The following is a 22,804-nucleotide window of genomic DNA, read 5'->3' as shown; positions in this document are numbered from 1 at the left end:
GGGAAGACTTGTCTTAAACCCCGGTCCACCCCAACAAGAGGAATGTAGGACTTCCCGTCAATCTGCAGCCCCCTGCAGAACCAGATCTGCAGCCAGAAAACCTTAATTTTTGCGGGGAAATGCTGTCCCAGGGGCTGCAGATCTGGTTCTGCAGGGTCTGTAGATCTCGACGGCAAGTCCTCCAATGCCTAGGATAAAAACAGGCGCTTGTACCACAGAGACGTCACATAAATTCAAAAAAAGAGATGAGGAAATAAACAAAGTTGAACTAATAGTCAAGTTTGGAATATTATTCATTCAATGAGAAAATTTGGGCTTTTCCATTTCTTTTGGAGATGAATCTTGATATGAATGTAAGATCATGATGAATTCTGTTGTTTAGAGCTTCAAGATAGTTATAGTGATTGGGTGTCAAAATTCCGGGAATCAAGTCGGACCTAGCACAAAATTGGAGATATCCAGTCTTGTATATGAATTTAATGTATTTCATAGCTTCCAAGATATCAGCTTTCTTAGTGTCTTCTTTTGCAAAACTGGCAAAAAATTGCCGCATCAAACTTTTGATTTTTCCAGCTAATTCAGGCCTCTGATTATCAAGTAGATATATAATTTCCCAAAAACAACGCTTTTGTGAGCTATCTAAAGCTAAAAGTGTATTGTGAAACTTTTCAGGATACGTTCTTGGTGACTTGGCGTGATTTTCAGTTTTCTTGGTCCATTCGACAACTTCTGATAACATTTTCTTTTCCAATTTGTTCAAATTTGAAAGTGATCTTTCGAGTTGTTGATTTAGACTCTCTGGTTGGTCTGATTCTAATAAATAAGAAGGATCTTCATCTCTGAACTTTTCAGCTATTTCTTCGAATTCTCGGGTATATTTATCTTCTTTGATTGATTTCAAATTTATCCAAGGTAATTCGGTACCGCTCATAGCGCCCTGGTTTTTTGCCGTCGCGATGAAGTCAATTTCACTGTTCAATCTTTGAACATAAGAATTGGTGATTGAACTTGAGCAGTAAGCATCAGGCGAACCATTCCCTGATAATTGATTGTGCAATAAAATTGAGAATCCAATCCTCAGTATATTTGTATTTTTTTGGTAGTCCCGGATTCCAGTGATGTTCAAAAACCAACACGACTCACCCCTTGAGCTATAATGAGTATCTGATCCACCGATTCCAACTGATTCGATAGGCATGGGTTGAACGGCTTTTCGCAGCAAGACCAATTAGAAAAGCGAAGGATTTGTCAAAATTAGACGTAATTCAGAATTGAATTGCTGATCTTCCAATTGGAGACAAGAAAACAGAAAAAAATACACATACAAACCAAGGCGTTCACGCCCGCTTTGTTATTATTAAGAGTCCCGGGGGCTATTTCCACAATTGATCTTTCTGATCTCTTAACCAGAAGTTTTGAATGCGAAAGTGCGTGTGCCGAAACACTATAGTAATTCAATGGTTGTAAGCAAACTAAGATCTTGGTTAATAGCATGGCTCCGTTTGCTATCATTTGATGGGAATCGCCAAAAATGATAATCAGGTTTCGTGGAAAACAGTTATTATTGAAGGACAGAATTCCGGAAGATGATGACGACAGCGATTACAATGAAGGAAACTGGGATGACGAGGAGATTCACAACTGAGCCAACAGAGGGCTATTTATAATACAACTTGACTCCCACTATTTTCGAACAAGACATACAAGTAGCGAGACGCAAGTATCTTTGATGCCTGGTGCTTCATAGCAATTTTGTCCACACTCAGTATTACCGGATTGGGACAATCGTCCAGTCGTCGCAATAACCAATCAACATTTTGAACCTGGTCCTTTATGCCCCACGGATTGTATGGATTGCAATGGAAGCCTCCCGTTTTCACTGAGACAAGTAGCAAATAGAACCAACATTTGGAGCTCTGATAAATGTATGTGTCATCTGTACTCCAATATATTGATCTGGTAGATTGCTACAGGACTGGTTGTGCCAACCCGGCCCAACGAGAACTTTCAAGATTTTAGGGGTCTTTCTTCTAGTCTCTCAATGTTGCTCTCCCTCAGAGGTGTACAGGACTCGTATCAACCAGGCAATGGGATTGAGCCATTGTGTTGTATTCACTCGAAAAACTCACTGTTTGACCAGGTCTTACCTACTGGCAAATTCTCTCCCTCCCTCAAAACACGGGTCGGATAGCGCCTGATTGCGCCAACCGGGGCATTTTTTCTAGTGCGACGCTTACATAAAGATATGTACGTAACTATCGGACACGGCACGTGGTGTAGTTGGAAAATGGACGCTAGCGCCGAAACACGTTCCGGCCGCGCCTGTGGTACTGGTAGGCGCGGCAACTGGCTGGTGTCCTCTTTGGGACCACACAGCGGGCCCACGGCGACCAATCGGGGACGCACCCAGATGGTCGCCGCGACCCCGCAACAAGGGGACATCGGGCTGCGTCGCGGTCAAGGTAGTCAGGTCCCACGCAGGGGGGACGCGACCCGTGAGGGTCCTGGATGGGTGGCACGACGGGGAAAGCAGGTCCCCGGAACGCACTTCTGAGATTTTCACCAACTGGATCCGGTGGATCACCTGGGTCACAGAGCTCAAAAGGCGTCCGTATTTTATGATTTGGGGCTCATCCAACCGGATTAGTGGCTGGAAGACTATCCGATTGGATCGCGTATGTCATGTTATCTGGTGGCAGGGTTTTAAAAGCTGTCCGGACATTGACTCGCGGTCAAGTTGCCAGATGTTTTTTGGGGACAGGGGTACTTGGATGGACGGACCGAGCAGTATGATTTTTTTGGGGGTCAGAAACGGTTACAGCAAAATACACTAAATAACAACTTGCTATTGGGCAGTCAGGGATCGGGGTAGGATGTATGGAGGCTCTGGAGCGACAATCTGGACAGAATTCCTGAAATTATGGTGAATTCGTCTCAAAATGGCCAACTCACCTGCCAAAGCAGCCAGGACAGCACCTGCTGGCCAGGCATATCTGGCCATTCATGATGATCGCAACCCATTGTCAAAATAGACAGAACAACAAAACCAAGGGTGGGCAGTTACGTTACGGTACGTTACGGAGGGCTAATTGGATACCGTAACTTTTTTTTAGTTATCCAAATTAGCCATTTGGGTAACGTAACATTTTTTTTGAGTAAAGTAACGTAAAGTAACTTTTTTTATTTTTGAGTTTTGGAGATTCTGGATAACATAACTTTTTTGGGGTGGACATTTTTTGTTCAATATTTTCCAAAAAATGGTTCATTTGAATAATGAATTTAGCATACACCACCCGCAAACGGGTGTGGTTTTCTCCGCAGCCACACCCAGTGGTTTTCCTGCGGAACTCGCGCGGCCCCCTGAAAACTCGTGCGGCCCCCGGACCCCCTAGCTGCATATCATTCGGGGTCCTTATGGGGCCAACCGGTCATCAGCATAAATCTCGATGACCGGCGAGCTGGCTGGTCATTGAGGTTGTATAAATGTACCTCAATGACCATCTGAACGGTCATTGAGGTATACATAAACCTTGATGACCGGCCAGCTGGCTGGTCATTGAGGTACATAGTACCTTGATGACCGGAGCCGACCGATCATCAAGGCATAAACCTCAATGACCGGAGCCGGCCGGTCATCTGTATACTTCGATGACCATCTCAATTGAACGGTCATTGAGGTGTGGTATTCAGATGATTGGCCGGCTCCGGTCATTGAGGTCCTTGATGACCGGTCGGCTCCGGTCATCAAGGACCTCAATGACCTCAATTACCGGAGCCGGCCGGTCATCTGGATACCACACCTCGATGACCGTCTCAATTGAACGGTCATCGAGGTGTATGCCTTGATGGCCGGTCGGCTCCGGTCATTAAGGACCTCAATGACCGGAGCCCCTCGATGACCGTCTCAATGGGACGGTCATCGAGGTTTATGCCTTGATGACCGGTCGGCTCCGGTCATCAAGGACCTCAATGACCGGAGCCAGCTGGACATCTGGATACCACACCTCGATGACCGGTCAGCTCCGGTCATCGAGGTGTATGCGTTGATGAACTGTCAGCTCCGGTCATTGATACACCACGATGACCGGCCAGCTGGCTGGCCCTTGAGGTACATATTTAGGTACCTTGATGACTGGAGCCAACCGGTCTTCAACGCATACACCTCGATGACCGTTCAATTGAGACGGTCATCGAGGTGTGGTATCCAGATGACCGGCCGGCTCCGGTCATTGAGGTCATTGAGGTCCTTGATGACCGGAGCCGACCGGTCATCAAGGCATACACCTCGATGACCGTTCAATTGAGACGGTCATCGAGGTGTGGTATTCAGATGACCGGTCATCAAAGCATACACCTTGATGACCGTTCGATTGAGACGGTCATCGAGGTGTATGCCTTGATGACCGGTCGGCCCCACAAGCACCCCGAATGATATGCAGCTAGGGGGTCCGGGGGCCGCGCGAGTTCCGCGCGAAAACCACTGGGTGTGGCTGCGGAGGAAACCACACCCATTTGCGGGTGGTGATAATGGTTAGTGCTTGCCTCTTGTATGTTTTGCAACATGCAGGTTGTGTGTTCAATCCTCACTGTGCACCTATTTTGACCTGACACCCTGGGCAGAAACTGGCATCAGCGGCTATTTTACATCAACTTGAGCCCAATACGTACTCATATTGAACAAAAAAACCCACAAATAGTCATTTCTCTTGGAAAGTTACGGCAAAGTTACCCAAATTTGGGCAAACCTGTAACGTAACCCATTTTGTTGAAAGCTTCTGGGTAACGTAATTAGAAAATGAACAGCCCTTTTTCTGCGGCAGATATTGTAACTAAAATCAAGGTATCTGTAACTACTGGGTAACGTAACTTTAAAAGTTACGTTACAGTTACGTTCCCAATTGCGGGTAACGTAACGGCCCACCCTTGACAAAACCAACAAACCAGGCATGGAGATGCCATTTTAGCCATATTCTGCTTTGTTCCTAACTTGACACAAGTCCCGCCTGGTGGGAGTCGCTGTGGCTGGCCGCGAAGCGGCCCCTCCCGCAGGGAGGGACTTGTGCACAAAGTCAAAAAATTGGCTGAGAAAGAAATCACGAATGGCTGGAGGAAAAATACTTAGCATCACCCAGCCTCCCCCTCAGCTCCTGTGCACCTGACCCAGAGTCAAAATACACTTCTCGACCTCAGCTTTCAAATGGCGCTGGTCTCATCTCCCCATTCCTTACCATTTTTGCTGTACTAATATTTCAAAAATAAAAAAACACGAAGAAATGTAAAGTAAGGATCCACAGCCATCATGCCTGGTGCATCCTGGATCCGCAAGATCACAACCTCTGAAAATCTCTGCAGATACAACAGACAGAATTTATTTTGCTGGTATGTAGAGCCGTTGGCCTGCTAAGTACGCCGGAGTTTTCCAAATTCCTTACGCGCCTGTTCAGTTCACCCTTGATCCCTTGAGCAGAAACCACAAATCTTTACACTATGCAACCGATTCAAGATCAAGATCAAGAGAACTTACGATCAATCCCTCTTCATGTCCGAATCATAGATATCTGTGATAGAATAAATTTGCACCAATTAACTCCAAAGAAATTCGTGTTGGCACTTCTTACAAACTCGCACGAGTCTGTCGTTAAACGCCGAATGAAATGGTCAGGGAAAGGACTGCCAACAACAATGGAACTTCTCATGGAGCTTATATCACTAGTGAAAACAAACAAAGAAGGCCAGAAACTGTGGGAAGATATTGTACTTGATGAAGTAAGTTACACATTTTTATCTGACTAGATTTCATGTTTATTTCATTATTCAATATATTCAAATCAAGTAGAGCTGAATACCCTTCCATCAATCCCAGGCCGTTGATATTGCGGAGCGCCAGAAGCCATCCAGCGGAAATTATCCTACCGGACTCTTTCAGAGTAGCCAAACAATCACCTCCGACTTCTTCGAAGAAAAGACTCAGGAAAATTTCGTCAATTTGCTCACCAAGGATGGGATGCCGTTCATATACGGTCTTGTCTACAGGGTGCTATCAAAATCAAAATCCAGCGAGGCAAATGTTCCAGTAAATTCCAACGATCAGATTACAGCCAACTTTGATCACGAAGATCAGGAAGGTCTCGAAATGGAAGGAATTACTTACAGCCACCTGCCCTCTTCTTTGACTCATCGGAAAAAGAGTGTGAGCCAATAAACTAAGTTGAAATATTGCAGCAAAAATTTAGTGTTTTTTGTTTAGATTTCAACGCTCGTATGTGGCATGATTGCCTTTGCAAGAAACCGTCGACACAACGCTATTCAACTCAAGACCGCCCTTCAGCTTGTTTCCTGCGGCGTCACCGATCGGGTCAACCATTTCTTAATGTATCACGGATTAGTTTGTGGGCAACGCACTGCAATGGCAGCTCTCAAGACCCTTTCCTCAAAGGCCGAAGAAAACATGAAGATTTTTTTTGCTGAGACCTACAAGAACTTCCCGATGGCTCCAATCATATGTATTGACAATCTAGATATTGAAGAACATGTTCATACCTACGCCGTTGGAAACCGTACCCGCACTTTCCATGGAACTTGGGGTTATTTCCACTTGCCACCCCAAGATCTGTTAGATACCCTCGATATGTCGGAAATCAGTCTAGAAAAATTCAATGAAGCAATGCAAAAAGTGCCGGACTTCTCGATCCAGCCACACATGTTCATGCCCACACGAGATTCAGAAGACAGTTACAAATTAGTCTGGAAGAGTCAAATTGCACGGGTCATGAACCAATACATAGCGACACCTCAAGATCCTTCCACGGCAATTCGTCGAAACCCGCCTGTGGTTGAGCAGATATCGAAGACTCCCCCGAATATTCAGATGCTCAAACTGATGGACGCCTCTGAAAACAGCGCCGAGGGCATTGGGCAGGTACTGGATTCGGTGGCGAAGCAGGCGGGGTTGTCACCTGAAAAGTTTTTTGGGAAGCTTCTACTTATGGACGGTGATTTGGCTACGTGTCGAAACTTCAACAGCCTGCGGTCTTTACGCATGCCCAGCCGGTATGCGCAACATAGCTTGAATAACATTTCCTTTCAGCTTGGTGCTTCGCATACGCTCTGGAACATTGCCCATTGCATCTTCAAGACTCACTTTGGTGATCCTCAAAACTCATCGGATACAGGTGCCTGGCGTGTATTACATGCGCTTGGTGTTCCTCACGAAAAGGCAATGCCTAAAAAAGACTTCTCATTGATGATCAAATATATTGAGCGAGTTCACGAGGCTACCATTTTATATGGGCTCAAGTAAGCCAATTGGATTGTCATCAATCATAATTTTATCCTTATGCTCACGTTAGTGACTCATCTTACTGGTAAAATTGCAGAGTTGTCATGAAGACCGAGTCCGAGCCTCTTGTAGAGTTTGATGAGGCCAACCCCAAGCCCAAGATGGAAACTGAAAAGTGGAACCGTATCATCGATCAGTTCTACGATCGATTCTGTACTGCTGAGGCGAGAGCGGATGCGCACGATCAATCATCACCGAAGGGCGAGAAGCCCGCTCAATCATCCCCAAAGCTAAACAACATCCTACTCCGACTGCATGAATTCTCAACGGTTGTGGAGGCCAACCGCGCAATGAAAGCGGGGGATATAGGTCGCCTCATGAATGTGTGTAAGATGTGGGCCGTGATGAGCCAAGGATTGAAAGGACTCACTAAGTACTCCGCTTATCTCCCTCGGATGATCTTACTTCTCACAGTACTGCTTCCAAAGTCATTAGCCAAACTTTTCCGGCACTTGATTCTCTTCTCTCCATCGGGTAGGGACAACCATTTTGTTGCGAAGGATTTTTTCCTAGAGCTGCAAAATTACTGGCTCAAGTTTGTCTTTAATCGCACCACCAAAGGGACTCAAATTGAACGTCTCAAAGATCTCATCTCTTTAAACATTCAACTGGCAAGCAAAATCATCATTTTTTGCACTCTGCAATCAAAGCAGAAATTAGGCCAGGTACTAATGTTGTGCTGTCTCTCCTTTCAATGATAGCTTTGCGCATTGTTGCATTCCATTCGAAAAGATTGTGGTGCAGCAGTATTTACACAATCACACAAGAACATTATTGATGTGAAATCTTTAAACGTAGTGATGCGAATGGCGCAAAAATACGACATTTTCGATCAAGGAGGCGATGCAACCAAAACAGCGAAAAGATCGACTCCTGATGATAATCAAAACCAAGCAGACAAAATGCAGGTAGATGAAGAAGCCACTAACGACAAAGATCCAAGCCAGCCTAACGACAAAGATCCAAGCCAAAGATCCAAGCCAGCGAATACTAAGCAAACAGCTCGTGCGAATAAGAAAAAAAAGGACAAAGTGGAGGACTCTTTTGTTGAAGGATTCATCAAGATCCAAAAAGAATACAAGGCCGATCCGCTTCTGACCCGCTTCAAACTACACATGCCATTTGATCCATCAGCCGAAGACCTTGAGATCAATCAAGATATGGAAGGGACGGCCGAGCTAGCCAATCCACAAACTCACGAGGTTTAAGAGCCCATCGGTAAGTTGTACTGAGCTTTCACTTCCTGCATGATCTGTTGCTGACTGGCTTTTCGAATTTCATCGGCGGATTTTCTGGCTAGGATCTGCGCCTGACGCATTTGCTTCTTGGCTTCGTTCTCCAACCTCTTCGCCTCCGCCTCTTCGGGAGTGCATCGTTTTCGTCTGTTGATCTGGGTTGGCTTCTCAATGGGTGATTGAGTGATAATAATATTTTTCGGGGCTAGGGTTTGATTACTTTGAGCGACATCTGTTTGAATTTGATTATCTCGATTATTTAAAAAGTGATTGATTGAATGCATTAACGCGTCGACCTGTCCATCGAAGGCCTCTCCTCTGATCACATCTCTCATCTGTTCTGCGTCGCAAATGTTGTTGATATTCTTCACAATGGCTTCAGCTTCATTTTCGCCAAAGAATCTTCTGGCTACAATAGTTCCGCCCGTGCCCACCGCCTTCTCAATAAAATTGCAGCAGTCTTTCTTGAGGACTTCCTTCAGTTCCACCATCTCGGGCTTCGTTAGTTTGACGGGTACTGCCCGTGTTTTAATAGCTTTGGTGTTGCATGTTTTGGTTACTGATGTAGCTGGTTGTGATGTTGTAGCAATCGAGTTCAAGATGTAATCCATGAAGTTTGATTGATTGAGCCTTTTGAAGTTGTTCACTAAAAGCTCTCCCGCTTGTTTCATGCAGTTGGAACACATGCAACGAGGAAAGTTCATTCGCATTTCACGTTCAACCTCGTCTATGTATGAGCGATCATCAAAACGGAGAAGAATGTGACCGATACTGTCAAAAAATCACCCCATCAGCGTACCGTAGATATTTTCATCTCCGAAAATACTGGACCACTTACAAATTGTCAACTGCAAATGCAACCCGGAGGCAGACCGGTGTCAGAGCTAGGGCGTCCATTCGGTCGTCGTCTGAGTCAATCGGACCGGTAAACTCGCCAAGAGAATTTTTTCCATTTTTTCGGTTTGATTCCACAAAAAGGACGGCTAAAGCTGGCTTCCCGTCCCGACCAGCTCTACCAATCATCTGGCAGATGAGTGAAGGGTCGCCTCGTCCTATGTGAACTACCTGTCGGACAGATCTCCAGTTTTGGCCCATTCCAAGGGCCATGGTGCAAGAAATCAAAGGGACCTTGCCTTGCGAAAAGTCAGAAATACAGTCCTGTTTGTCTAAATCGCCAGTACAGGCGTGATATCGACGGGCAAAACTGCTCCCGGCTATCAAATGATGACCGGGTGTTTCGCGGGCATCATCCAACACTTCTAAGACCTTGAGAGTCGCGTGACGAGTCCCGGAGTAGATTAGGGTCGACACGAGCTGGCTGTCAGGTGTTTGTTTTTCCGAGGGGTACATGCGCAACAAATCCTGGCAAGAATTCAGCGAGTTATTCATTGTAATTCGGATAATACGGATTTCAGGGCGGCTCAGCTCCCCTCGAATGATATCAAGATCTGTGTCTACTAATTTCAAATTTTTCTTGATAGCATCGATTGCCGTCGGGCGACACGTTGCTGACATTAAGAGGATTGGGGCTTTGTTCGAGTTCAGTAGGGCTGATCCGATGTTACCGTAGTAGGGACGAAAAAGACACCTGTCTTGGTGTTTTACCAGTGCTTTCAAATGGCGTTTCCCGCTTTCAACCAAGCCCCATGAATAGATCATGTGTGCTTCATCGACCACCACTAAGACAAGCTTGCTCTGGAACTGTGGCGATAGATATAGCTCCTCGAAGGACTTGTTGTTGAGGAATATTTCAGGACTAAGATAGACAAAGTTGTAAAGCCCGTTCTTCACTTCATCGGCGGTCTCTGCATTGAAGTTGAGCTTTTGTAGGTTGATCGCTGTATAGCCAGCAGCAATTTTCTCTTCGACTTGGTTGTCGCCCAGCGCATCCAGTGGGTTCAGTACCACAACCACACCAACAAATTCACCGTTACGATCTCGCGCAGTTAAGTTGAGGTACATTTCTGGGATTCTCGACTTTCCAAACCCAGTAGCCGCCAGGAGAAAGGTGTTTCGACCGCGAACCAGATTAGCAACTGTGTCAACCTGAAGGGGTTTGCTTTCCTGGTTGTACTTATTGAATGATCCTTCTCTGATGTAAGTCTTCAGCTGCTCGTCGTCGAAATTTGTAATCTTCTGGGGGATCGGGACCATTTTGAAGGATTGCCAGGCGGAGTTTGGAACAGCACCTCGACCTCTTTTCTTATCACACAACGGGCAGGCGTACGGTTTTTTATGTTTACATTTGTTTACTTTCTGGTATATCATGAGTATTACAATCATCTTGAAGATGGTGATTTTCAAACCTGCAAATCCATCTGGAAAGTGGAAGATGGATCGTCAGAGCAATGGGACATCTTCCAGGAATTCTTCGAGCTCAAAATGGATTCCTTCCACCAGTTTTGAAGATTTGGCCTCAAAAACTTGGGTGAGGGTGCCCATCAGCACTGCCAAAAAGACTGTCTATTCAGTTTTTGTTGTACACATGTTGTTGAATTTTAAAATGTGATTTTGTGTTTTTAGGATTGAAATTCCTTCCTTTGTCTGCCAGCCTGCAGACATTATTCATAAGCCTCTCCTACGGAGAGCCCTCCGGGCGGGGTCCCCCGGACCCTCCGTTCAAGAGGCTTAGTTAAGCTAGGCTTTGTTCCTCCTTCCATCACGAATTGTCTGTATAAGCCAACATAGAAGGAGGAACTAATATGAAGCAAAAATGTGTCACTGATTGGTCATCAAGGGCTCTAAAGTGTTGTGCTGGTCATCAAAGGTGCTCCTCTCAAAGACTGATTGTACCGGTCATGGAGAGTACTCCTCTCAAAGACCGGAGGGAGTACAAAATCCCCTTGATTTCCGGTCTATACCGGTCAACTGGCAAGGAGATAAACCTCTTGACAAACGGTCCATGTATACCGGTCATCAAATGAGTAGATAACCCCCTCAATTACTGGTCATGCCCTCCATCAAGGGAGTATGTAAATATCCCTCTCATGATCTGTTATGCCGGTCATTGCGGGGAGCTCTTGATGAGTGGTCTGGTCATCAAAAGCTCTGCTATTGAGGTACGTATTTATGATGTACTCCTTCAATGACCATGGAAGACCTGTCATTGCCGCCAGTCATGGAGAGAATTTTGCTTGTAAACCTCTTGATGCCCGGCATAAACTGGTCATTGAGAGCTCGCCTTGATTACTGGCATAGTTTATACCGGTCATCAAGAGCTCCCCTTTCTGATTGGCATAGTTTAAGCTGCTCAGTGAGAGGGTTATGCACTCTCTCAATGACCGGTCTGCTCTGGTCATCAAAAGGTTGGTTAAGGTATGCCTCCGTTACAGCAGGTACATGAGCCATGTGATTATCATGGAATATTCTTTGGCACCCAGGAAGATTATTAGGCCAGTATGACTGGGGAATCATTACAGACTGTCAAATCTGGCCAGTTTGGCAGTGGAATCAATATTTGACCGCTGGATTTCAGTTTCAGGTGGTGGGAATCAAAAATTTCCACCAAGAATTAAAATTTTAGGACTGGTTACCGCCGCGCAGAGAAGATTGAGGATAGGAGATGAGCTCTAAGGCTTGAGAAAGGGGAGCAATGAGGATGATGATCTCACCGGATGCGGCTCAGTTTGGGGCGCCAAGAATGAAGGAGAGAACCAATGGAGTTAATTGCTTGTTTGTATGCTGGGTTTAAGTAGACTAACAACAGGCAGCCAACATGTGGTTGGAAGAAAAAATAAAAGGAAGGTGACTATGAGACAAGTTTCAAGTATTCTATCTCAGAGACTATGTTTGATACACGTATGACAAAATGTTATCTACTACTCATAGTTCTTAGACTACATGGTGTGATAACTTCTGTACCAACAGTGATTCTGACAATGCTTTGAGAATGATATAAAACAAGTTTCAGAGTTGAAAGTAAAAGGAATCTGACAGAATTCCAACAGAATTCCGGAAGATGATGGTGATGGTGGTTACACAGCGGGGCAAATCAAGAATTGGTGGCGCGCCCCGCGGGTGTCACAGCCTCAAAGCGCCACTTGCGCGCCCCCAAAACGCCACACTCGCGTCCCAACAGTGAGCGCTCCCTGAACGCACCCAGGGTCGCCCCTGGGGCCGGTGACGACACCAGTACGCCCTCGGTACGCCTCGGAGACCGGTGCCGGCCTGGGGGCGACCTGGTCGCTGCCCCGGCGACGGTTGGGCTGTTGCGCCCTTGGGGCCCTACAGTAGGCGCTCCCTGAACGCACCCAGGGCTACCCAGGCTCGCCCCCGGGACCGGTGGCGACACTGGTGTGCCCTTGGTACGCCTCGGAGACCGGTTCAGGCCTGGGGGCGACCTGGTCGCTGCCCCGGCGGCGGTCGGGCTGTTGCGCCCTTGGGGCCCTGCAAACCGCCGAAGCGCCCCAAGGGCGTTCCTGACCCCCAAGGGATTTCCACCCCCCACAGCCTCAGGTACGGCCTAACGATCACCTTGTGACCACTGCAAGTCAACAACACAGCCTCGATGCAGGTCGCCGAGGCCTCTCACATCATTTTTTCATTTTTTTTTCTTCTCACAACCACCTCAATAGATGCTCTGCCATGTGAGAGCCCGAGAAAACATTTTTTTTTGAACTTTTTTTTTTTGACTTTTTTTTTGACTTGTCATGATTTTCTCCCAAAAGTGTTGCAAAACACAGGGAAGTCCGTTATGAAGCCTCAAATTACTGTCAACCTCCATCAAAGCAGCTGTGTAGTGCAGCTGTCAGGAGCGGCCTCTTGATTAGTTTGGACCACAGACTAGGCGGTTTGAGCCCCGCAGTAGCCATATTTTTGGCTTCGCTGGCCTCGGGGCTCCCTCTCGGCCCAGCGGAGCTGGCTCTGGGTGGCGTCACAGTTGCGCCCCTCAAATTGAGAAACGCATCATGGGCGACCCGGCGGGGCGCTCCTGGGACCATTAGACTCGCCCCCAATGCGCCCCATCAGGGCGTCACTAGGGCGGTAAGTTACCAAGCGCCCTCCGGGCGTTCCGATCTTGCATGGTCCCGGCGACGCCCCGGAAGCCGCCCCCGGGGCGTCGGGTTCGACCCGCTGTGTACGATGAAGGGACTGACAACACAAAGGGAAGAAACAGAGGGCTATTTGTAATCCAACTTGCCCCTTCTTAAGCTCTTCTCAAAAAAGATGTACAAATGCACCAGTATGTATCAACACAAGTTTGTTATGCCTCAAGTGTTTCATAGCTATTTTGTTCATGCCGAGCTACGGGATTGAGACAATTGTTTGATTGTTCCACCAACTGTGAAACATTATACTTCTACTTGGAGAGCGCATTGCGCCAGGTGCACGGCACGTCTGCGTCAGGAGAGCTGAACTTGCGTCCCTCCTCTAACTAAGTCCCACCCTCCTACAGGTGGAGTGGTAAAACAGTGGTTGCATTGCGCCGACCAGAGGGAGGGACTTACGCGCTAAATGGACTTACAGGCTGACAGCATTTGGTTTTTTGGTGGGGACTTTTTTAAAATTGCTCTCACCCATCCATTTCCTGTCCAATTTCATTATTGTTTGGATTTCCATGATGAACAAAGTCTTCTTTATCCATGTACTATACCCACCTATCCCCAACCTGTCTTCTTGATCTGCAATGTCCCTTGTAACATCATGAGTTTTGGATTCTGTACAGTGGGAACTTTGTAATATAGGATGAAGCGGACCACAGATAGTCACAAAAAATGGATCTGAGGGGTTCTGAAGGCCTCAAAAAATTCAGAAAAATTTGGAGAGATTCTCCTTGACCTTGGGAATCTTTTGTTCACCCAAACCTTTGCTGCCCAATGGGAAAGGGTGAAGCCAGAAACGTTTGAAAAAAGACATAGTTCTGATTCTGTCAGCCCAAACTTGGACATTGGGTGTAAGTCCCTCCTTCGGAGGGTCCCGGCGGGACAGTGTCCCCCCTCAAATAGAGGGACTTTGTTAAGTTAGGTCCCTCTTGCTGATTCACTTGTCTGCAACAGACAATCTTCTCCCGTGAACCCTTTATTAAATCGATTCAAAACTGTCTCTTCCTGATCTCTCGCTTCGCGTTCGACAATTCAGCTGATTGGGTATGCCCAGATCCAAGTCGAGTGCACCATGAAAACACGACGTCTTGACGAACGGAGATTCCAAATCATCCTCCTATCCGCCGCCGAAGCGGGGCAGACCGGAGTCAGGGTTGTTATCCAAGTGAGAGTTGTCGAGCATCATCTCTTGGATCGCTTTCTGTTCATCGCCCAGCTGTGGCTGGTCGAGTTCTTCGAGTACGTCCATTACGTCGCGCGAGACGGTGGGGGTCTTCGAGTCAGGCTAATCAGCAGCTTTCGACCTGGTCTTCCGCGAGAGGAGATCCTGCCAGCCGTCTGGGTGATGGGTGAGTTGGGGCCAGTAGAAGAGCGGGAGCATGATGAGCAGGAACAGGATGAGCCATCGGATGCGGCGTGAGCCATGGAGGAAGATGTGGCTGAGGAGGGATCGGGACTGGGCGGGATGGCTCTGGGATGCGAGTCGGTTGAGTGAGTTGGTACTTACTGCTGCATACAAATGGCCCTGTGTCAGACCATTTTCTTTTACACTGCACAACAACTCAGAGATGCTTTTCATCGAATTCAGTCTTACCGATGCGTACTTAGCTGATTATCCTGCTCAAGTCGTTGAAACGTTCTCAGCAATATCGTTGCTCATAAACCGTTTTCGAGGACAGGCGAGAGCTGGGGGAGAATGACGTGTTGGATACTTCCTGGAATAGAGGGGAGGAGGGGCATGCCTCTTGGTCGCACTCAAGTCGTCTTGATAGTTGGTGAGCGTGTACCGATCGATGAGTTAGAAGAGTCTGGAAGCTGAAAACAAAAGAAACCATTGCCGGACTACCGCATCCCTCGCACTACAATCCTTGATCAGGGGGAAAAGAGCAACCAAAAAGTTTGTCAGGCAATCGATTTTTCAGCCCTCTATGCAGTGAGAAGCGCTCGACGACGGTCTGCTCGGACAAGAGGATCACGAGCTGGCAGCCTTCCTGGGCTCATATTCCGCACTGCGGGTGCTCGCCTTTCCAGATGTATCCGATTGAAACAGGTCGAGCCCGATCCCTCCGTCTCACCCGAGCAATAACGTGAGTCCCCTCTAACTTAACAAAGTCCCCCCTATGCGGGGCTGAGTGGTGAACGAAGTGCCGCCGACCGCAGGGAGGGACTTAGGACTAAAGTGGGGGTCGTGGCGCGTAGGCCATTGCAGGAATGGGTGGTTCAACTTACACAGGCCGTAGCTCACTCGGTTTGCGAGCTACATATGAGGCCCCGGGAATCGATAGATACCCTGGCATCTTGGCTATCGTTCTGTCTGCTCAGAATTCTGATACATCTCGTCAAACAAAAAAGAAACAATGAAGAAGCTGTAGGAATACAGACCAATGACACCAGCAGGAACCATTATGGACACTGCTTGGTTAGACTCAGCTGCGTTGAAAGGCAAGCCCTTCCGCGGTCCCCAGAACCCAGACCCAGTCGCGTTGAATGGCGAAGCCCTTCCGCGGTCCCCAGAACCCAGACCCAGCCGTGTTGAATGGTAAGCCCTTCCGCGGTCCCCAGAACCCAGACCCAGCCATGTTGAATGGTAAGCCCTTCCGCGGTCCCAGAACCAAAACCTAACCCAGAGCATAGCTGAGAAAGTATCGCTTCTACGTATGCAGAAGCGAGAACTAAAACAGTCAATGCCAAGGAAGAAGGAAGACTAGAACCAGAACCAAGACAACCTCCTAAAGGAAATCAAAGACAGCTCAACAAGCAATCACGCAGCGACGTTATCGTACGCACAGGACAAATTGAGGAGATTAAGCTGATCAAGCTAATTACTCGTAAGTCCCAGAACAGAGACATAAGTAGGGAAGAACAGACACAAGATTGAAGGAGCTAACAAGCTCCACAATAGTTGACAGACAACAAGCTGAAGTAGCATTGGCCATATAGGCAACTGCTCAATACTACAAGATTCCACAGTCCTATCACTTAAGCTAGAACATCTTGTTCTGCTTTCAGGTAAATTTAGCCTACAAGTTTTAATCTCTTTACTTGTATCTAGTTAGTTTCTCTCAGCATCTAACAAAGCAATCTATTTCAGTTGCTCCAATTTTTTCAGAAGCCAGACAGAATCTGGATGTGCTCGGACCCCCGGACTCAAGCACCGCGCCAGATGAGGGTCGTTCTGGATTGCCTTGACTCAGTTCAAAAATCCACCCAAAATAGTCCGGTGGGTTGATTGATGGGGGGAGAGCTCTAAAAATCGGCGCCATGGAGGAGCTTCTAAGTTCTGGCAGCTGGAATGGCCAGCGTTGAAACCACAGGCTGCATAACTCAAAGACTGCATTTCTGCCACTTTTTGGTGGGTGGCCTACGTGCCACGACCCCCACATTAGGCCTAACTTCTAAGAGCAACTCCACCGGGGGAGGTAGATTTGTGACAGTTTACATGCGCGGGTACCTCCCCAACTTGAGATTTTCAGGTTGCAGCTCGCGCGCTCTCCACCGCAAGGAGGTAGGTTGGGGTGCAAATTCTTGTGAAACTGATATTCCCGATCCCCGATCCCTCTTCCCCGTCATAGTATACCGCTTTAATTATTTTTCATTCATTGAATACATGAAATCTTTCCGCTATTCAACACAACCATGGACGTGCTATCCATGATGGAAAACATCATCAGTTCTCAAATTGCTGTCCTATCAACATCAAGAGCGATCGAAAGGGTGATTATCAATACCACACAAATGATAATTGATGAAGATGACAAAGAAGATAAACTGATTCCAAAGCACGGTGGATCACGACCAGGACGCTCTGCCAACCTACCGCGCAACTTTGAAGCAGGATATCAGCAGCTCTTTAGTGACTACTTTGCGGAATCACCTATGTACGGTGAAGTCTCATTTCGACGGCGATTTCGAATGCACAGACCACTTTTTCTGAAAATTGTAGATGACGTTGAGGCCCACGACCATTACTTTGTTCAAAAAAAAAAATGCACTTGGCCAACCCGGATTGAGACCAGTACAGAAAATCACTTCTGCCCTTCGAATGCTTGCCTATGGTCGCGCTGCCGATGCCAATGACGAGTATCTTTGCATTGCTGAAAGTACCTCGATTGAAAGTCTCAACCGATTCTGTGTGGCTATCCGCAAAATATACGGTGACGAATATCTTAGACACCCAACTGAAGAGGACTCGAAGCAAATATTATCGATCAATGGGAAGAGAGGTTTCCCCGGTATGCTAGGATCATTGGACTGTATGCACTGGGTGTGGAAAAATTGTCCAGCGGGATGGAAGGGTCAATTTCAAGGCAAGGAAAAGGTGAGTCAGCCCAAGAACTTGCATTTCATCCGGGTAAGTGTTGAATCTGACCATGCAGTTAATCCAGAAAGCAACAATTGTACTTGAGGGTGTCGTTTCACAGGATCTTTGGTTTTGGCACGCCTTTTTTGGGATGCCTGGATCTCATAACGACATCAATGTCCTTGACGCTTCGCCTCTTTTCACCAATCTTCTCAACGGGATTTCTCCAAAATGCGAGTTCAACATAAACGGGAATAAATACGACCAAGCATACTACCTAGCCGACGGCATCTATCCTGACTATTCCTGTCTGGTGAAGACAATTTCTCAGCCGCAAGGGCTAGAGAGAAAGGCGAGTTGGTTCTCTCTTCACTCTTTTTGGGCTATCTACTTAAAATTTTTTTCTATCTCAAATCTAGCATTTTGCAAAGATGCAAGAGGCCATGCGAAAAGATGTCGAACGAGCATTTGGTGTCCTACAAGCTCGGTTTGCAATTGTGGCCCAACCTGCGAGAGCGTGGAGCATGAATACCATCCACAGGATAATGACAGCCTGCATTATCCTCCACAACATGATTGTGGAGAACGAACGTGGTTTGGAGGATGATTTTGAGTACGATCCCTCAACCCTCCCCAAAATCATTCCTAGTCAAACAAACTCAGCAGATTTCACTCAGTTTGTGGCAAACTACCGCCACATTCGCGACAAAACAGCTCATCATCAACTCAGGAACGATCTTATCAAGCATCTTTGGGCCCGAAAAGGTCGTTCGGGAAGATAGCTTTTTTTACATCACTCTAACTTGTAGTTTCTATTTTCATCTGAAATATATGTGAAATTCCAAATGAAAAAATGAGAGAAAAGAGTGACTGGGAGAGAGAAGTTGTGAGAGGAAGAGAGAAACTGTGCAAGAGATCTCAACAAAGAATGAGAATATATAGATAATCAAGCATCTTCATTCTCGTACGCATCATCGTCATCGCTCCCATCCTGTTCGCCGCATCCATCCTCCTCTTTGCTTTCATCCTCCTCTTCTCCACTTTCATCTTTGACAACTAGTTCTTCTTCCGCAACAAGTTCCTCTTCGACATCGACGATAATCTGCCTAGATTTAGACTGAGATTTCTGAGTTCCTCTTGTGTTTGCTTTTTGTTGTTCTTTCCCAACATCGCCATCTTTCTCCTTCTCTTTTTCTTTCTTGATTTCCTTTTGCCTCTCTTTTTCTTCCTCGAGCTCCTTTTCTTTCGCAATTTTCTCAAGGATCTTTTTCTGTTTCCACTCGTAAAATGGACGGCGTGCTTCACTGATTGTGGATAAATCGACTTTCATTATGCTTTCGTCGGCAGCATCGGTCATCGCATCCCTTTGAGCAGAAAGGATCTTGTTCTGAACAATTGCTCGAGCCGCTAGTTCACGCTGGACTTTGAGCATATCTTCTTTCAACTTCATTTTTCTCTCCTCGTCATTTTTGATATCTTTTGCTTTGCGATTTCCGATTGGACGCTGTGGTTTGGTTGAAGGTGGTGGAGCAGTGTCGTTATCATCAATAGCATCGGACGAAGTAATTTCAGAGGATTGCTCGCCCGGAGTTGGAGCAGAAGCCGACAACGCTGTAGGAGTTTTCAGACTTTTCTTTGAACTTTGGGTCTTCTTTTGCTCCAATTCTTCGCAATAAGCTCTCCACTTCGGCGAGGTAACAAGGATGTGGTAGCACTGTAGATGAGTAAAGCTGCTTTTCTCGGTGGCCGCATACAATTTGAGAGCTCCAGTCAATCGATCCTCGGTGGTGGTTCCACTTTGGTTTGCTCGCTGGACCTGCTGGAAGCAGCCATAGAACTTGTTGACATTTTGTTGAATCAATTGCCAACAGGTCTTCAAGCTACTAATGGGTTGCTCCGGTGTGGTGCTCCATTCCAAACCATAAGTAGTATTTTATTGCCTTTTCTTTACATATATTCATCATTACATTGCCCATTTCCCCATAACCCTTCACAAATACTTCATTATTATTGCATATTCAGATTCTACGCCAAATTTTACCTATAGTCACTCATACATAGTACCCCCTTATCTTCAATGGTTCAGTAGTTATATAAGGATATAAGACTTACAGACAACCTACATTCTTCATTAGTTACAATACTCATTTCATTAGTAACCTACTTGAATCATTACAGTAAATTCCTTTTACATATTTATTCTCACATACTAAACTCTTTACATACATTTCTTATTATGTACTATGCCTATTGTACACCTTACATCATTGGATCTGTGCTTAACTCTTTCAGTAGTGCTCATCATTACAAGTAGTTACTATGTTCTCATCACTCTTCCCCATTAGTATATTCTTTTATTCCCATAACCAGCATTCCCCTTTCAGCATTGCTCATCATTACATACTGTTACTATGTTCACATCACTCTTCCTCATTTGTACAACCTTCATTCTCATAGCCAGAACTCCTCATTGTCTGTGCTCATCCTTCCTTCATATAAGAACTGTCTTTCCCCCCTCACTTGTACCTCATGCAGAATTTATAGATAATTTTAGATACAGAAATTATAAGTGCCCATTCTCATCAACCCATTGCCATTGAACCATTGCCCATTGCTTTCCCCCCCTTTCAACCATTGCTCCAACTCTCTTACCCTCAGTAGTCAGTAGTTAAGCTCATAGTACTAGCTCCTAAGATCAAGCAGAAATCAGCCACACCTTTTCTTCTTTTTCTTAGTGTTACTCTCATCCCCTCAGCATTAGTCAGGAAGGCAGCCTCATCAGCACCCTTGCATAGCTTACATTATTACTAGTGTTGCTATCCATTTCCCTTCCAAGCTCTATTCTCCCCCTTGAGTAGTTCCACACCGGTTCCGTGATCATCGACTTGTAGTGTAAAGATACACGTTGCCAGAAGGTGTTAGCAGTCTGGTTGGTTGAGTTGAGAGGATCCTCAGTGATTTCAAGCCAAGAACGACATATTTGAGCATCTTCTTCCCCTTTATAGTTTGCAGCACGAGAGGAATTGGGAGTTTTGTCTTCCTTCACAGTCTTGGTTGCCGCTCCCTTCTTCTTTACGACATCCTTCTTTGGCGCAACCTCCTTCTCCGTCCTGACCTCTTTCTCCGTCTCAACCTCTTTCTCTGTCCCAACATCTTTCTTGGCCCGAATCTCCATGGCGCTTTCTGGACCACGTTTAGCTTTCTTGGGCTTCGGGGTTTTCTTTGCCGGCTGCGCGGTTTTCTTGGTTGGCTGAGGTGTACCATCCATGTCATTGATTTCAAGTGCTTGCACTCCTGAAGAAACAAAAAGATTGTATAATTATCAGCTATGATGGGCAAGTGGAAAATTTAAAGGAATGAGGCAACAAACTGGTTGTGTTTTTTTGGCTTGAGGAGTGGGTGGCAATAAAGCAGGTTGATTGGCAAGGGTTTTTGGTGGCATTTTGGTTGATAGATTTGAAGATGAGCAAGTAGACCTGGTGTATAGCGAGAAAATGGGTGGTGATGGAGTATGGTATCGGGGGTGGAGGGTTTTTGATGAGTGGTGTATTTCACAGAGACTGGGACTTTCACCGGAGGTAGGCAGAAGCTAGAGGGGATGTAGAACTGCCTCCCGATTGAGGATTTTTACATCCGCGCTAAATTTGCCTCCTCATGTAGCCCCCCGGATGGGGTGCTGATTTTTGGTGCGGGGAGGTAAACTTGGTTTACATCCCCGGTTTACCTCCCCCGGTGGAGTTGCTCTAAGTCCCTCCCTTCGCCACCAGCCAAACTTAAGCTCCACCCAAATGAGCTACCACCCAAACCACCACCCGAACTCTGAACTCCAACCTCCCGCATAGGGAGGGACTTTGATAAGTTAGGAGTCCCCTCAATCAATAACGCGCCCGGTTCACCAGCTACTTGGCCGCCGAAATGGCAGGCGCAATCGCCGGATTGTTTTTGCTGGCTCAGACCAAACAGGAGTGCGTCATCTTGGAAGCCAATATAATTCTGTCGATTACTCAGATCATCTATCCTCTACAAGATCATCCAATATCCTCCAACTGACTCCAACACACAACTCTCACCAATTCGTTTTGCAGAAGTCTGGGTCGTGATCGGCAGAATCGGGTGATTTGCTGATTACGGTTTGGTTGCTGCTAGCAGGTCGGTTGCCCGCTGATTGACTAGGTTTCCGGGACTGCCTGCTGTGGCATGGGCTGTGGAGCGCGATGGCCTCCTTGGCAAGGTGCAGCCTGCTCCCCTGGCTGGTGCTCTTTGCCGCGCCTGCGCGGGCGTTGCCAATGCCGTTTATAGCACGCCCTGGACAGGACCCTGGAAACCCCCGAAGTATGTGGGCAATGGACACCACAGGAGCGATTGAAGAAATCTCAAGCGTTCCCACGACGCTCGACGAAATATTGAACCTCTGCTGGACGCTTGAGGCAGCAAAACGTCTGTTAAACCCACAAGACGTGGGCTTTGCATTGAGGGTTTTGTGACGTCGTCAGAACCCTCCCTCAACGCGAAGTTTGTTTTAACATTGGGTAGTTCTGGGACTGCCTGTTCTTTGGATGTACCAGTTCTCTCAACGCTCTGCCGAAGCGTTGAGGGAACAGTGGCCCGGAAGCAGGCTGTTATCTAAACGCACCAGTTCCCTCAACGTCTGGTAATCTGTCAAGGGAACCGGAGCATTGGAAGAACAGTCGGGTTCCAGGCCACTGTTCTCCAAACGTTTTGGAAGAGCGTTGAGGGGACCCTTGCGTCCAGTCAACGTTATGCTAGAAAATTAGGTTAAGGGCATGAAAGAACCTTTTGCTGTTTGTTTTTGGGCTTTTCATGATGCCCCACAACGTCTGTAATATTTTTTTTTTTTGAAAAATATTTTAACAAAAACTCACATCAA

The 22,804-nt window shown here is 46.7% G+C and overlaps 5 protein-coding genes across 5 annotated transcripts; 2 read left to right on the top strand and 3 right to left on the bottom strand.

The window, feature by feature from the left end:
* Positions 1-289: 289 nt before the first annotated feature.
* On the bottom strand, positions 290-931 carry PtA15_8A450 (uncharacterized protein; the record flags this gene model as incomplete). The annotated part of the gene is made up of 2 exons (XM_053171882.1): positions 290-584; positions 690-931. 2 exons carry the CDS (start codon positions 929-931, stop codon positions 290-292), a joined length of 537 nt encoding a protein of 178 aa, XP_053023101.1.
* A 4,556-nt stretch (positions 932-5,487) lies between these two features.
* PtA15_8A449 (uncharacterized protein) lies at positions 5,488-6,202 on the top strand (the record flags this gene model as incomplete). Its single annotated transcript, XM_053171880.1, has 2 exons — positions 5,488-5,766; positions 5,864-6,202. 2 exons carry the CDS (start codon positions 5,488-5,490, stop codon positions 6,200-6,202), a joined length of 618 nt encoding a protein of 205 aa, XP_053023100.1.
* A 2,341-nt stretch (positions 6,203-8,543) lies between these two features.
* On the bottom strand, positions 8,544-9,065 carry PtA15_8A448 (uncharacterized protein; the record flags this gene model as incomplete). Its single annotated transcript, XM_053171879.1, has 1 exon — positions 8,544-9,065. One exon carries the CDS (start codon positions 9,063-9,065, stop codon positions 8,544-8,546), a length of 522 nt encoding a protein of 173 aa, XP_053023099.1.
* A 5,623-nt stretch (positions 9,066-14,688) lies between these two features.
* Positions 14,689-15,036, top strand: PtA15_8A447 (uncharacterized protein; the record flags this gene model as incomplete). Its single annotated transcript, XM_053171878.1, has 1 exon — positions 14,689-15,036. The coding sequence occupies one exon, from the start codon at positions 14,689-14,691 to the stop codon at positions 15,034-15,036; it is 348 nt and encodes a 115-aa protein (XP_053023098.1).
* Positions 15,037-18,862: 3,826 nt separating this feature from the next.
* On the bottom strand, positions 18,863-21,184 carry PtA15_8A446 (uncharacterized protein; the record flags this gene model as incomplete). The annotated part of the gene is made up of 2 exons (XM_053171877.1): positions 18,863-19,042; positions 21,068-21,184. 2 exons carry the CDS (start codon positions 21,182-21,184, stop codon positions 18,863-18,865), a joined length of 297 nt encoding a protein of 98 aa, XP_053023097.1.
* Between the last annotated feature and the right edge of the window lie 1,620 nt (positions 21,185-22,804).

This window comes from Puccinia triticina, chromosome 8A (assembly GCF_026914185.1).
Source record: "Puccinia triticina chromosome 8A, complete sequence".
NCBI lineage: Eukaryota > Fungi > Basidiomycota > Pucciniomycetes > Pucciniales > Pucciniaceae > Puccinia > Puccinia triticina.
This window is presented reverse-complemented; position numbering and strand designations above follow the sequence as displayed.